General features: G+C 48.0%; 4 protein-coding genes across 4 annotated transcripts; 2 read left to right on the top strand and 2 right to left on the bottom strand.

The window, feature by feature from the left end:
• Nucleotides 1-4,960: 4,960 nt before the first annotated feature.
• C8R40DRAFT_1064605 (uncharacterized protein) lies at nucleotides 4,961-7,051 on the bottom strand (the record flags this gene model as incomplete). Its single annotated transcript, XM_046225565.1, has 3 exons — nucleotides 4,961-5,625; nucleotides 5,665-6,627; nucleotides 6,697-7,051. The coding sequence occupies 3 exons, from the start codon at nucleotides 7,049-7,051 to the stop codon at nucleotides 4,961-4,963; spliced, it is 1,983 nt and encodes a 660-aa protein (XP_046078711.1).
• A 2,897-nt stretch (nucleotides 7,052-9,948) lies between these two features.
• Nucleotides 9,949-10,815, top strand: C8R40DRAFT_1064609 (EAP30/Vps36 family-domain-containing protein; the record flags this gene model as incomplete). Its single annotated transcript, XM_046225566.1, has 2 exons — nucleotides 9,949-10,592; nucleotides 10,647-10,815. 2 exons carry the CDS (start codon nucleotides 9,949-9,951, stop codon nucleotides 10,813-10,815), a joined length of 813 nt encoding a protein of 270 aa, XP_046078710.1.
• Nucleotides 10,816-11,575: 760 nt separating this feature from the next.
• On the bottom strand, nucleotides 11,576-11,894 carry C8R40DRAFT_1137828 (uncharacterized protein). The gene has a single exon (XM_046229447.1). The coding sequence runs from the start codon at nucleotides 11,826-11,828 to the stop codon at nucleotides 11,592-11,594; it is 237 nt and encodes a 78-aa protein (XP_046078709.1). The 5' UTR covers nucleotides 11,829-11,894; the 3' UTR covers nucleotides 11,576-11,591.
• A 949-nt stretch (nucleotides 11,895-12,843) lies between these two features.
• C8R40DRAFT_1008803 (uncharacterized protein) lies at nucleotides 12,844-13,553 on the top strand (the record flags this gene model as incomplete). Its single annotated transcript, XM_046222827.1, has 3 exons — nucleotides 12,844-13,123; nucleotides 13,191-13,307; nucleotides 13,363-13,553. Coding segments are annotated over 3 exons (588 nt in total), but the record flags the coding sequence as incomplete, so codon positions are not given.
• Nucleotides 13,554-13,579: the final 26 nt, after the last annotated feature.

Below are 13,579 nucleotides of genomic sequence, written 5' to 3'. Positions count from 1 at the left end.
GAGTTATAATAAGAGAAAAACGCACCTGGGCCTTAGCCTTGCCTTTTCCCTTACTCTTTTTCGTGATCTCAACCACGGGTCTCCGCGGCGAGACTGACGCCTCACTTGGGGAGGTCCCCCTCTGACTCCGAGCTGTCGCCGCTGCGGCCAACAGCCTCCTCCTCTCAGCTACCTCCTCCTCTTGTTGTTGGGCTCGACGAGCCCGCTCTCGCGCCTCCTGCGCTGCCTTCTCCCTCGCCGCCGCCGCTCTGGCAGCTTTTTCTTCTGCGGCCTTCCTCGCCGCCGCCGCCGCCTTCCTGGCCTTCATCCGACGGACCTTCTCCTCTGCCCGCCGGATCGCCTCATCATCGTCTTCCTCCACTTCTTCGTCGTCGTCTTCTCGAGGCTCCTCGGGGACGGTGAGATCGATGGGCGGCGGAGGAGCAGGCCGTGACCTCGAGGGTCCGGCGGTCGGAGATTTTTGAGTGGTGGTGCTGGTGGTGGTACGGCTGGTCGACATGCTGGAGGACTTAGGTTTTTTGGAAAAGTTAGGGCCTTAGCGGCAAAACCCTGGGCCTTTTATAGGACAAAAACTGCGCACGGACCAGCGAAAATTTTCCTTCGAGTTGTACGGGGTGTACGGTGAACCGAAAATTTTCACTGATGACTAACGCCAATTCCCGGTACTAACGGCTTTTGAAAATTTTCCTGCTGACTGAAGGGCCAAATCCCCGATCCTGACGGCCTTTAAAATTTTTCCTTGGTGACTAACCAACTACCGGTATTAATGGCTTTCGAGGGCTCAAGCCTAAGAGGGGGATACTGTCAAGTCCATGCCGCGGGCCTCCATTCCGCCGTTCGGGATTCCGAAGATCTGCTCCTTATTGTTATCTCACTCTTATTGTTCTTTCTCGCTACACATACCCTTTCGTTCTAGTCCCTTCTTATTGTCTTTTACTCTACCCTGCAGGTACTACTCGTATAGCTCCTAGTAGTTAGTCTGGCGCTCCGCACCGCTGCGCCGATCCGTAGATATAAATACTGCCTGTACGCTACTGTAGTTCCTCAGTTTAATTATCAACTTAGATCTCCCTTCTCAACTTAACTCTTCTCTAAGTCTTCAGGCTCAACGCCTCGAAGTACGTTCTCCTCGACCTTAGGACTTTAACGTTCTCTGGTCCGCTCCTCGTCACCGGCGATACCGCCGCTCCGACCTGGCTGCTACTTAGCTCCTCTCTCTCTACTCTCGCCCTCCGGGGACTAACGGCGTAACGGCGGTGTTGTTAATAACTTCACTACTGTCCCATTCGTCTTCCGCACTTAGACACCCTGTGGCCTTGGCACGGTTACACGGTGTACATGATCTTAACACTTTACTTCGTAACGACTGCTCGGCACTTGTGTCATATCTATCTAAAATCAATGATGCTCATGTACGCTTTTCACATAGATGCCGCGATTTCTGTTCAGCAGCCCCTGTGGGAAAACCCTCGACTCTTGCCGCAACTACAGCATCCGCAACAGATTTTTTGTGGACATGAATTCCTCACCGGAAAGCCTGACAAACCTCACTATATCCCAACGCAGGAGCAGTCGGCTAAATGGCAAAGACCTTTCAGAATCCAATCTAGACCCACCTCAAAATCCAGACCACGGTAGAAGATTCCATTACGTATTGACATCAGTGCAAAATGATCCCACAAAAAATGACCATTTGATACCTACAAGGACCCACTCTTTCAGAGTCAGTGAAGCACAAAAAAAAGTAAAATGCTTTACATGCATGCGTTAATTGTACGTACTCACATTGGTCATTTGCTACTAATCAATCCAATACAGAGCTATGCAAGTCCATTCGTTGGATGCAGCGTCCACTCAACCCATTTCAACCACACCACCACACTTGCGTGAATAGATACTCATCACAAACACTTCAATCTCATTATCATGCTTGACAGTGCTTGGCAATGTTGACTCAGAAGTCAAGATTAGTGGCAATTTGTCCTGATTTGTCGAGTACCAGCTGGGCGGTTGTTTGTTAGGAGATGATGCATGATGTGGGGGGGTACTGGGGTAATGAGGTTAGGTGAGGTGAAGGAATTGAGGGTAATTGTCATGAGATGACCCACAAGGTTGGTGAGGAAGAAGCTGAATTAAATTTGAATCTATTTGAATGAAGAATCCCAATTCTCTGGCTAGGGTCCTAGTGGGGTCGGGGAAGGGTAAGCATTCAATTTGTACTACACAGTCAGAGGAAGAGGGGAGAGGGGAGGAGGTAAGGAACATAGGCTTTCTTGCTTACATGGGGAATAGCATATGCAGGGGGGGTCCAACGTCCAACAGTTCACAGAATTGGCAACCTCTGGAGTCAGCATCGTGCATGTACTCCTCCTCGTTACAAGCCACACGGCTTGGCAACTGAGTACTGAGTACTGAGCGCTGAGCAACCTTGGAAACTTTACAACCTTAGAAAATTTACAACCTTGAAAACCTTCCAACCCTAAAAACCCTCACAACCTTAGCACCACAACCCCAGCACCCTCTGGACTCTGGAGTCTGCAAAGTTTCGCCAAGGTGCATGGTTTTGATCCCCTGTCAATGTCCATTCAAGTTCACTGTCCGTTCACAATGTTCACTGTCCATTCAAGTTCTTGAACACAGGCAACTTGAAGCTTCGGTGCTTTCAGCTTCACCTAGGTACCTGAATCTACCTGAATGGAAAGAACTCTGATAGATCTGTGTGGTAAGTTATAACCCTTTCTCTTCTTCTCTCCCCCCAGTCTCCCATCTTCCCATCTCACCCAACCCATCTCTCCTTCCCACCCCCCGGTCTCCCATCTCCCCCATCTTAGGCAGCTTTGGGGTTCGGACCCGAAAGGTTGGGACTTTGTGCAGGTTTCGCCCTTGCAAAGGGGCTCATCAGAGGGCTTAACCGCTGCCCTAACCCGCTGGTTCTACTTTACAATGATAGATCATGACTCCCTATTCACGGGGTGGAGTATGCCATGTGGTGCCGTCCACATGGTACCCGATCTGATTTGCAACACCGGCATAGCATCGGGGACCACAGCATGTGTGTAGGTATTTTTGGTGTGGGTGATGGATCTGGGGGGCACCCTCCCCATTAAGCCAATATCAGAGTGCCTGCCACACAGCTCTGATGAGAGGCCGGTCCATGGCCACCTGACGTAAGCCAGGTGGACTTCTGTGTCCGTTTATCTATATATAGCCCAAATATAGCCACTTGCCTATATTTGTCAACTAGTCCAGCCGTCTCCGAAGATAAGGCGGAATAAGTCATACAAAGTCTCCTTTTCTCCTTCTCACCCAACCCATCTCTCCCATCTCCGAGTCTAGTACCCCCATCATCCCATCATCCCATCATCCCATCTCACCCAACCCCATCCGACGCCCATCATCCCATCTGATGCACCATCAGCACATCAACGACGATGGCTGCACCAACTGGCAAACAGAGTTTTATGATAGAGAGATTCCATTGCCTAAGATCACTCTGTTGTAGTTCCATGCCAAAGATCACTCTATTCTGGTTCCATGCTAAAGATTCACTCTATTCTGGTCCTACGCTTCCATGCTTTCATGGTTCCATTGCCAATTGAGGACCCATGAATAATTCATGATTACATGATTACAATGTACATATGTTGTATGTATTGTTGTGTATGGTATGTACGGAAAGAACCGGGAAGAAACGGGAAGAGAATGAAGAGAACGACAAAAACGAAGAAATCAAACGAAGAAATCGAAGAAAACGAAGAAAGGAAGAAACGTACGAAAACGCGTACTTGATCAGAAAAGGAAGGGACGATAAAAGGAAAGGACGATAAAAGGCAAGGACGAGAAAAGGGAGGGATGAAAACGTACTTGATCAGAAAAGGCAAGGACGATAGAAGGGAAGGGAAGGACGATAAAAGAGAAAGGACTTAAGAATGAGAATCAAGAGGAAAGAGACGATTCGGTTCGAATATCCCCATTCTGGTCGAGAAATAGAGGAGTAATCCCTATCCCTATCCCGGTTCTGTTGTTCTGTTGTTCTTGTTCTGTTCGAGAAATAGAGGAGTAATCCCTATCCTATCCCGGTTCTGTTGTTCTTGTTCTTGTTCGAGAAATAGAGGAATAATCCCTATCCCTATCCCGGATCTGTTATTCTGTTGTTCTGTTGTTCTGTTGAACCGCACAGCGGTCCGGGGGGGGGGGGGAGAATTCTGCGAATTCTGGGAGACGAGACGAGAACGAGAACGAGAACGAAAACGAATCGAAACGATCGAATGGAATGGAATGGAAAACGAAATCGAAATCGAAACGAAACGAAACGAAATCGAAACGAAACGATCGAATGGAGAAGGGAGGAAGGAAGGAGGAGGGAGGGAGGGAAGGGGGGTAGAGGATAGGATAGGAGAATACACGGGGTGCGAATGTGCGAATGTGCGAAAAACGAAGAAGGAAACGAATCGAAGAAGGAAACGAATCGAAGAAGGGAAGGAACAATGAAACGAGGAAAGGAATCGAACGAACGAACGAAAGAAAAAAAAAAGGATGAACAACCAAAGAACCAAAATTCAACCCGTATCTCCAAAGACCCTTCTATGATCCATCCATCCCCCAATCAATCATCGATCATCAATCAAGTCGTTCCATGAATCGACTCTTCCCATTCCCATTCCCACTTCCTCTTTCCCCCAGTCCTCTTTCCCCCTCACCTCCTCCACCCCCCTCACCCCCCTCACCCACAGTCACCCCACCCCCCTCAGCGACCCCACCCCTTTTAGACTTCCTCCTCGACGACGACGCGGATGCACGTCTGGATACGTTCCCTGCATTAGCCGCATTAGCTACATTAGTTGCATTAGCTGCATTAGCCGTGGTTTCGTCGTCATCGCCGTGTTTAAGTGACTTGCTGGAGACTCGGCTCTTCTTGGAGTGTGTTGATTTCTTGTCGGTCTAGGATGGGGGGGAGGGGTTAGTAAGGTTGGTTGGTAAGGTTGGTGTGAGGATAAGGATAAGGATAAGGGAGAAGATGAGGAGAGGGAAGGGGAGGAAAGGGATGAGGAATCAAAAGGGAGGAAGGAGAGGAGGAAAGGAAGAACAAAAGAGAGAAAAGAACCCAACTCACCGGAAACCCATTCTCACCAACCTCCCCTACACCTCCCGGCATCACCTTGTCTCCCTTGAGATCACTCTCGCCTCTTCCCCCGTGGAGATGTGAATAACTCGGTAACCCCTCGTCGTCTTGTTCCTCGTTGGCGTTGGCGTACACCTCTTCGTCGGAGTGATTGTCAACGTCGTCTTCGGATCCAGACGTTACAGGGTGATGATCCCCTCCACCGCCACCGCCTACAGCGACAGTGTGATACGGGGTGACTCCACCCGTGTCTTCGAATTCACTGTCTTCTTCTTCCTCGTCGTCGGAAGCAGAAGGGGAAGCAGAAAGGGAACGCTCGTCCTCCTCCTCGGGATACCCCACAGCTCTAACAGCCGCCTCCACAGGCCCCGACCTCTCAACCTGCTCCGACGCCACGAGATACCTCGCACACAGCATCTTAATATCATTCCACCACTCCATCATCTCGTCTCTACTTTTCGCTTTAAACGACCACGCGTGGTCCCCTCCCCCTCCCCCTCCTCCTCCCCCACTCCCAGTGTTTGATTTGCGTAAACTAAGACTCCGCCGCACAGACGAAATCGAGGTCCCGCCTTTGGTGGTCCCTGTCCCGTCTTTGGATACCTCGATGTAGAATTTATACGACCCCCCGTTTTTACCCCCGGGGCGATCGTGGGCGTTTGGTGGTCCGAGTGTGCATTCTGGGAGGAATAGACTGAATACGGGTGTCTCTACCCCGTCGGCGTCGACGTTGTCATCCCGAAACTCATGCAAAAACCCCGCGGGAGTCAACACATACCTCGCTTCCCTCCACCTCCTCACATATCTACGTTTCCTCAACAACACCCCCTCGTGCACACCCACCACACACGGGTCGTCCTTACACGGGTACCGGATAAACCTCGGCTCCCTCAACGGTGTGTCCGGATCCAACAAATGATCTGTCCTCGCCGAGAGCGACACCCACTCCACCGTCGGGTCTAACCCCGCAAACGCACCCGCAACACCAGCATGGTGTCTCTCCACATTCGCAGTCATGCGTACCCGCCATTCCTCGTAAGTCGCCCACGCCCCCTGGATGGCTTGCACGATCCCTTCTTCGAACGACGCGCTGTTGGCTTGTGTGATGATCAGTGATTTCTGCAGCAAGTTCTCCGCGTTGACTTGCGTGCGGAGTTGGCGCTGGACAGCTAGATTCGAGATGTATGGATCTTGTTTAGGGTGCGAGGACAGCGCGAGGGGGGTGTTCTTATACGTGCTAATAGACGTGGCCAACGCGCTGATCAACGACGTCGATAATTCGCGTTCGCGGGAAACGGTCGTAGCGAGTTTTCCTGTATCGTTTTGGATGTTCTTGATATGCATCTTCACCTCCCCACGCAATTTCTCCAAATGCCGAACAATACTCCCCTCAATCGTCCTCCCGAACCCTTCATACTCCTCCGCCACACTCCGGATCCCCTCTTCTCTCAGTTTATAAAACACCTCCTGCAATCCCCCTTCTCCTCCAATGAACCCCGCATCCCCTCCACTCCCACCTCCCCCTCCCCCACCACCACCACCACCAAACCCACCAAATCCCCCTCCCCCACCACCCCGAAACGGCACCTGTATGACCCCACCCAACCTAACCATCTCCCGCGCACTATAATGCTGTATCCCCGCCACACCTCTAAAATACAACACCAGCTGCTTCAGCACCCCTTTCCACGCAATGAACCGCGCGATGAGGATGTCCGAGGGGCGCAGGGAGACGGGCGCGGTTTGTTTCCGGATGAGGGATTGGGTGCGGGAGAGCGTGGATCCGGGACCGCCACCGCCACCGTGACTGTGGTTGTTGGTGGGGATTCGCGAGATGGAGGTGGCGCGAGATGGGGCACGGGAAGCTCGAGAAGGTGCTCGAGAAGGTGCTCGGGATGTCGATGTTGTTCGACCGCGTTCTTCGTTCATCGTGGTTGTGGTTTGAGCGTGTTTTGTTATGACGTCACAACGTACGTCGGAATTGCATGACATCATCTCCATCTCCGTACGTTGACTCGTTACGTAACGCGTTAGATAATTTCCATGGAATACTTCAAACTCCGTAAAACCTCATAGAACCTTGTAAAACCTCGTAAAACTCAAACTCCATAAACCCTCGTAAAAACCTCGTAAAAACCTTGTAAAACCTCGTAAAAACCTTGTAAAAACTCTAAAAATTCCGTAAAACCTCGTAAAAACCCAAACTCCATAAATCAGCATAAACCCTCCTCATCTCAATGACATTCCGGTTCCCCATATTCATTCCCCAACCAGAGAGAGAGAGGGGGAAGGGGAGGGGAGGGTCTTGATATCGGGGGTTTTGGGTTCCATTGGTTGTGTCATTAGTATGTAACATAGTACATACATAATACATAATACTCACATAGTATACACTCGGAAAACTCGGAAAACTCGGAAAACTCGGAAAACTCGGAACACCCATCTGTTCTCAGTAGTACACCCATCCATCCTCAGTAGTAAACCCATCCATCCTCAGTAAACCCATTCATCCTCAGTAGTAAACCCATTCATCCTCAGTAAACCCATCCTGTTGAGCAGGCAAGGAGTGCGTAGTGGGAACACTCTCCAGTACCATACCTGGTAGTAGAGCTTAGTGTCTTAGTGAGGCAATAAAAGTAAGAGAGAAGCGAGTTGGATTCCAGTACAGGATATGGCCTGTTTATATACATAACTGTATGACAGTATTACATAAGGAAGTACTGAGGAATCCGCATATAGTAAATAACTAGATATGACTACATATGACATATTATAACACATGATCATAATAGTGGCATGTGAACAGCATAGCCGCGTTCAACACATCCATCCTCAGTAAACCCATCCATCCTCAGTAGTAAACACATCCATCCATCCTCAGTTTTAATTCTGAAAAAAAAAAACAAAAAACTTGGTGTATCTATTATATCATTCTATGGTGTACTTGATATCATTGATATTTATGATATTTATGATTATTGGGTGATTAGTGGGTGGATATTGGGTGATTATTGGGTGAATATTGGGTGATTATTGGGTGAATATCAGGTGATTATCAACTGACAAGGCACAAAACCAACTCTCCTTCATTCATTTATTCATTCTTTCTTTCTTTCGAGTTCATTTATTAAATAAATGATTCTCATCATTCATCTACGTACAATAAGTAGTACTGAGCAGTAATAGTACACACAGCGGACCCCATCCCATGTTGGCCGTCAAAAAAATGTTTTCCACATCACGACTCTTTAACACACACATTTAATACACCTTCAAACCCTCATACATAGTGACAAGACCGTGCCTACAGGTCAATAGCTATAGAGGTTCTGAGGCCGGATCTGGCCCAGGAATGGCCTGGGATAATTCCGAGGTCCGGAACTGAGTACTGGCCTGTAGTACACACTGGGAGTGGGACGTCGGTGAAGCTATTAGCAACACCCTTCACACACTGTTGGTGTCCCCGGGAATTATGGCAAGAGTGCAAGATTGGGATGAGCAGCCTAAATGGGGTTCCTGATGATCCGGGAGTCCGGAAGCAAAGGGTAAAGAAGATATTAAAGACTGGGATAAGATGGTACACTTGATTTCAAGCTTAACTTCAACGTACAAAGTATTCTAGCTTATATACATCCCAAATACAGTCAGAAGACCTCGATGAAAGCTCGGGACAATGAATAAATGAAATAATAGTCACAAGGTTATTATTCCGAAGTCCAGAAGGATCGTCAGATGAATTGCATGCATATGACACATACTTGAACTGTCATTATTTGGGTGTAGTCTGGGTCTGGTATAAATAACCCTACTTAACAAACAGGTAGTAGACTTTTATCTGAAGCTAGTCCCAGAGATGGGTAAACTGACCAACTCATGGTAGTATGGGTATAGTTATAAGGTCCCTTCAACTATCAGACTGATTCAGTAATGACTTTGACTGTAAATCTGGATCTCAATTACAGTCCTCTTGATCCAAATCTATACATGAAAATGTCACAATTCACTGTATAGTAAACATCTAGCCAAAATTTGGCATGTCACTGCTGCTCCAACTTGGCTGCTCCTGGTTACCTCTTCTCTACTCTCAATCTCCGGGGACTAGCGGCATAATGGCAGTGTTGTTAATAACTTCACTACTGTCCCATTTGACCTTCCGCCCTTAGACACCAAACGGCCCTTGACACAGCTTTCCAGTGTACATGATCTTAACAATGACACCCACCTGTAGATCATGCTCAAATGCAAAATGAGCAATGTCTTATCATGAATAACCTGGGTGATCCACCTATCCTGAGGCCACAAAATTGTGTTGAAATGATCAGGATTTTGCTCTACAGGTATCTATGCACATGTCTTAGTAGAATATACAATATCAAGTCCTCAAGTGCTGTTATTCTTGACTTGTGAGTTTTTTTGAGAATGTTGAGATTCATTAAAAATTGTGAATTTTATGATTTCACACACCAAAAACCTATAGGCTTTCTCAATTCTGAATATAAGACTTAGGCTTTTTGGGTAGGTCTACCTACAAGGGTACTTTACAGGGCCCATGTTCTCAATAAGCTGTATTTGGGCTGGGTTGTTGAGATAAAAAGTGCTCAAGGATTGTCACTCTGAAAGTCACTAAAAAGCATGTGATGTGCATCGAAACTGAACTGTATTTTTTTAGTACATCCTCTCAGAGCCTCTCAGTTTGAAACCGTGGGAATGTCATAGCAGATGGATGTAAGAGATCAAAGTTCGGCGTATACCAGTGTAATCATAATACGCAAAAGAGATCTCAATAAGCGCCCGTCCTCTCCCCCCAACCACCACCACCAATACCAATGCATCGCCTAAACGGCGTCGGCCTCGCCGCCCTCGATCGGCACACCACCACCAACAACTCCTACACCACCCTCTCCACCACCCTCTCCCACGCCCAAATCACCCACCTCCAGGCCCAACTCACCCTCTTCCGCACCGCCCTCACCGCCTTCGCCGCAAAACACCGGACTGCAATACTCGACTCGCCGTCGTTCAGACATAAGTTCACACAGATGTGTTCAAGTATTGGAGTTGATCCCCTTGCTGGTCCGCGTAGAGGCGGGTGGTGGGCGGAGGTAATACCGTGGGTGGGGGATTGGGAATATGAATTGGGGGTACAAATCGTGGATGTGTGTGTTTCCACCAGGGAACGCAACGGTGGTATGATCGAGGTTGCTGATTTGTGTAGACTCCTAAACAAGCTACGCGGTTCTCCTTCCCCTTCCCCTTCTTCCTCCTCCTCTTCAAATTCTTCTCCCCCTTCCTCTAATTCCTCCCCGGTAACAGAACCCGACATCCTCCGCTCCGTCAAAACCCTGCACCCCCTCGGCGCTGGATACACCGTCCTCACCCTCTCCGACGGGCGGAAATACGTACGGAGCGTCCCGAAGGAGTTGGATCAGGACCAGGCGGTAATTTTGGCGTTTGCGAGAGGGTCTGGGAGGTCTGGGAGGGTTAGTGTTGGGGATCTGGTTCGTGGTAGTTCTGCTACCTCTAGCACTTCTACTTCCGATGACTCCGTCTCTACCACCCTCGGCTGGACACGCGCACGCGCTACGGCTGCGCTGGAGAACATGCTACTCCGGGACGGCCTGTGTTGGGTCGACGAGCAGGATAGGGAGGCAGAGAGGGTGTATTGGGTTACGAGTGCGATGAGGTGGGATTGATGGGTTAGGATTGAGATGAGGTGGGACTGATGAAGTAGGACAGATGGATGGCATGGCATGGAATGGGGAATCAGTTAATTACAAGTCAAGTCTTGAATGATGTACATCGTACCATCGGGTTTTTTTCTTCAGGTGTTCCACCCACAAGGTTCTTAGATTCATATTCGAACGCAAACACAAACAGCACGAAATACTTCAAAATAGAAATACGCGACCCCAATCATCCCGGAAACTCATCGAAGACGAAGACGACTTGAGATGAAATACGAGTGTGATCATTGATGCAGATGTGCGATGAAGTGGGATTTATAGTAGGATTTATAGTAAGCTGGATGGAAAGGAATAGGGAATCCTTTGAATACAGTCTTGAATGTGGTACGTTGTACCTTCGGATTTTTTTATCAAGGTGTTCCACCCACAAGGTTCTTAGATTCATATTCATATTCGAACACAAACACAAACACAAATACCACAAGATAGAAATACGCACTCCTCCTTGTCGATGCATCTTCTTCAGGCGTCATCGCGTCATCCCTCATCCCTTAGGCTTTCATACATAGAGGAACTTGTTGATGTGATCTTAACACCTAATTAATACCTTGCTTGGATGATATCATTATCCACCTCTGAAAAACACTCCATCATAAACCCTTGTGTGTCTAACCCCCTCCTATGCAAACTTTTCTTCTACTACTGCTCCCCTCTGTGAATTCAGAATGCAATATTCCTCTTGACCCTGCTTTACTCATCAGTTTCAGAAATGGAAGATGACAGTCCTAAATCATTGCATTGTGTATTGCATTGCAGTGGATCGTAGTAGACAAATGATGGACTGGATAAAAGTGTAGAGTATTGGTGGTGGAACCAGTGGAAGACTGTGTCAAAACTGGAATGCCCATGATACAATGTATGCACTGACTAGTAGCACAGAAGCATCTGCAAAACCTGTATTTCTGGCTAAGGGTCTGAAAGTGGTTGAGAGCACTTCCCAGCAGTGAAAGCACCCAGAGCATGTTGCTTTCAGTGCTTTCAGCACTGGGATCTACTCTCAGCCCTGAGCCAAATATCCAGGTTTTGCAGATGAATGTAGTGACTACAATGTGAAGCATCCAGGCCCAAGCAAGGTGCTGTCCATGACAGTGGAGCCTAGTTGCAGTGGTTTTGATGTTTCAAAGCTGGGACAAGATATCTACATTCTCTGCAGTCACACCTTCGATATTGTCCCCAAGTCCTCCATCCAATGATATAGCCTCATAGTGGAATAGCAGAAAGTTGTTATACATCCTTTAGCACTGCGCCCCGCATGGCAGTCCCCAACTCTGAAAGTGAATATTTTAGTTGAATATGAAACCTGATTTCCCTTTCTAGAAAGTGTGCTTGAGGAAGAGACCCACATAATAGCCTGGCAGCATAAGCAGTTATGTCCAGGGTACATCTATACAATAGACTACCTCTCTCCCATTGCCATGTTCAGAGTGTTTCCCTTATGGTAAAATGCATGGTGAAATCTTCTAAGTAAACCATATAAGGCTTATTTCCTCATCAGATTAGCCTTATTGAACCCAACAATGTGTGTTACACTTGAGATGGATGTTAAGCTCACCCTGGAATAGCTCTGAGCCTGTCTGAGCAGTGCACCGGAAACCCCAAAAGCACAGCACATTTGCATCAGGCTGAAAAATGCTACAAACCTGTGTGCCGGAACCCCCTAAAGGCACTGCACATTTGTGTCAATATGTAGGACAGTACCATCACAAAAACTCATGACTTTTGATTGACATTTGGTGCGAACAAGGACCTCCTCTTTCAGAGTCGGTGATAGGCAATGGGGGTCTCGGCAATCACTAAATAACAGGTTTTCTTTCTATATAAATAAGCCTTCCCCCTCAAGTGTCTTTCATACCATGGCTCTGCCTCCCAAGGTCCAACTCCGATTCAGCGAAAAACTAGGCTTGAACCTTGTCTTGCTCCAAATCCGTGAGTTATCTGGCATGCTGATCTCGAAGCAAGAATGCTTATCATAGTCCATTAGCTTTTCTCTTGCTTTACACACTCCTTGTTAGTCGTTGGTCCAAAAACAACAAAGGAAAACCCATAAATCGGCTTTTGTTTGACAGGACTGCACGATTTGTCCTAGAAAACCTCTCTGTCCGTCAACTCCCAGCTGCTTCTCCTACCTCGGAGGAAATGTACTTCAAGTGGATAAGTGAGCAGAAGTTGAAGCCAGTCATTGATAAACTCATACTAGATGCAAGTCTCATGTGGGTTGGGAAAGAGGGAATGAATTATGCAATGATTTACTGTCATGGTCAGCACATACCCATATCTTGTTTCTCTGCATTGACCAAGCAAATTCACCAATCTCTAAACCACAGGAGGCGGCTATATAGGCCCTCTCTCTGATTTTCAAATTGAGTTCTGGCACCGTCTTCAAGTCTCCTTGCAAAGTCAAGAACCAGGAGTGCAGCTAGGCGTTGCTGTGCTAGACTATTGTAAGTGATCATGACTCTTGGACCCACCAATGATGGTCTGTTGATGGAGCATCAGCTTTATACCCTGCCGGCTTTCCGACCCAGCTACACCAGTTAATTTCTGCAATTACCCAAATCATATCTTCTGGTCTTCCACCATCCCATATCTTTCTTGCTGGAGATTCCGCCGGAGCCAATATCATCATCCAGCTCATCGGTCATCTCCTTCATCCATCTCCCCAAATCACTGAACATTTGGAGCTTCCACGAGGTGGTCACGGTGGATTTGCTGG

Source organism: Lentinula edodes (genome assembly GCF_021015755.1).
Source record: "Lentinula edodes strain Le(Bin) 0899 ss11 chromosome Unknown C8R40scaffold_119, whole genome shotgun sequence".
Lineage (NCBI taxonomy): Eukaryota > Fungi > Basidiomycota > Agaricomycetes > Agaricales > Omphalotaceae > Lentinula > Lentinula edodes.
This window is presented reverse-complemented; position numbering and strand designations above follow the sequence as displayed.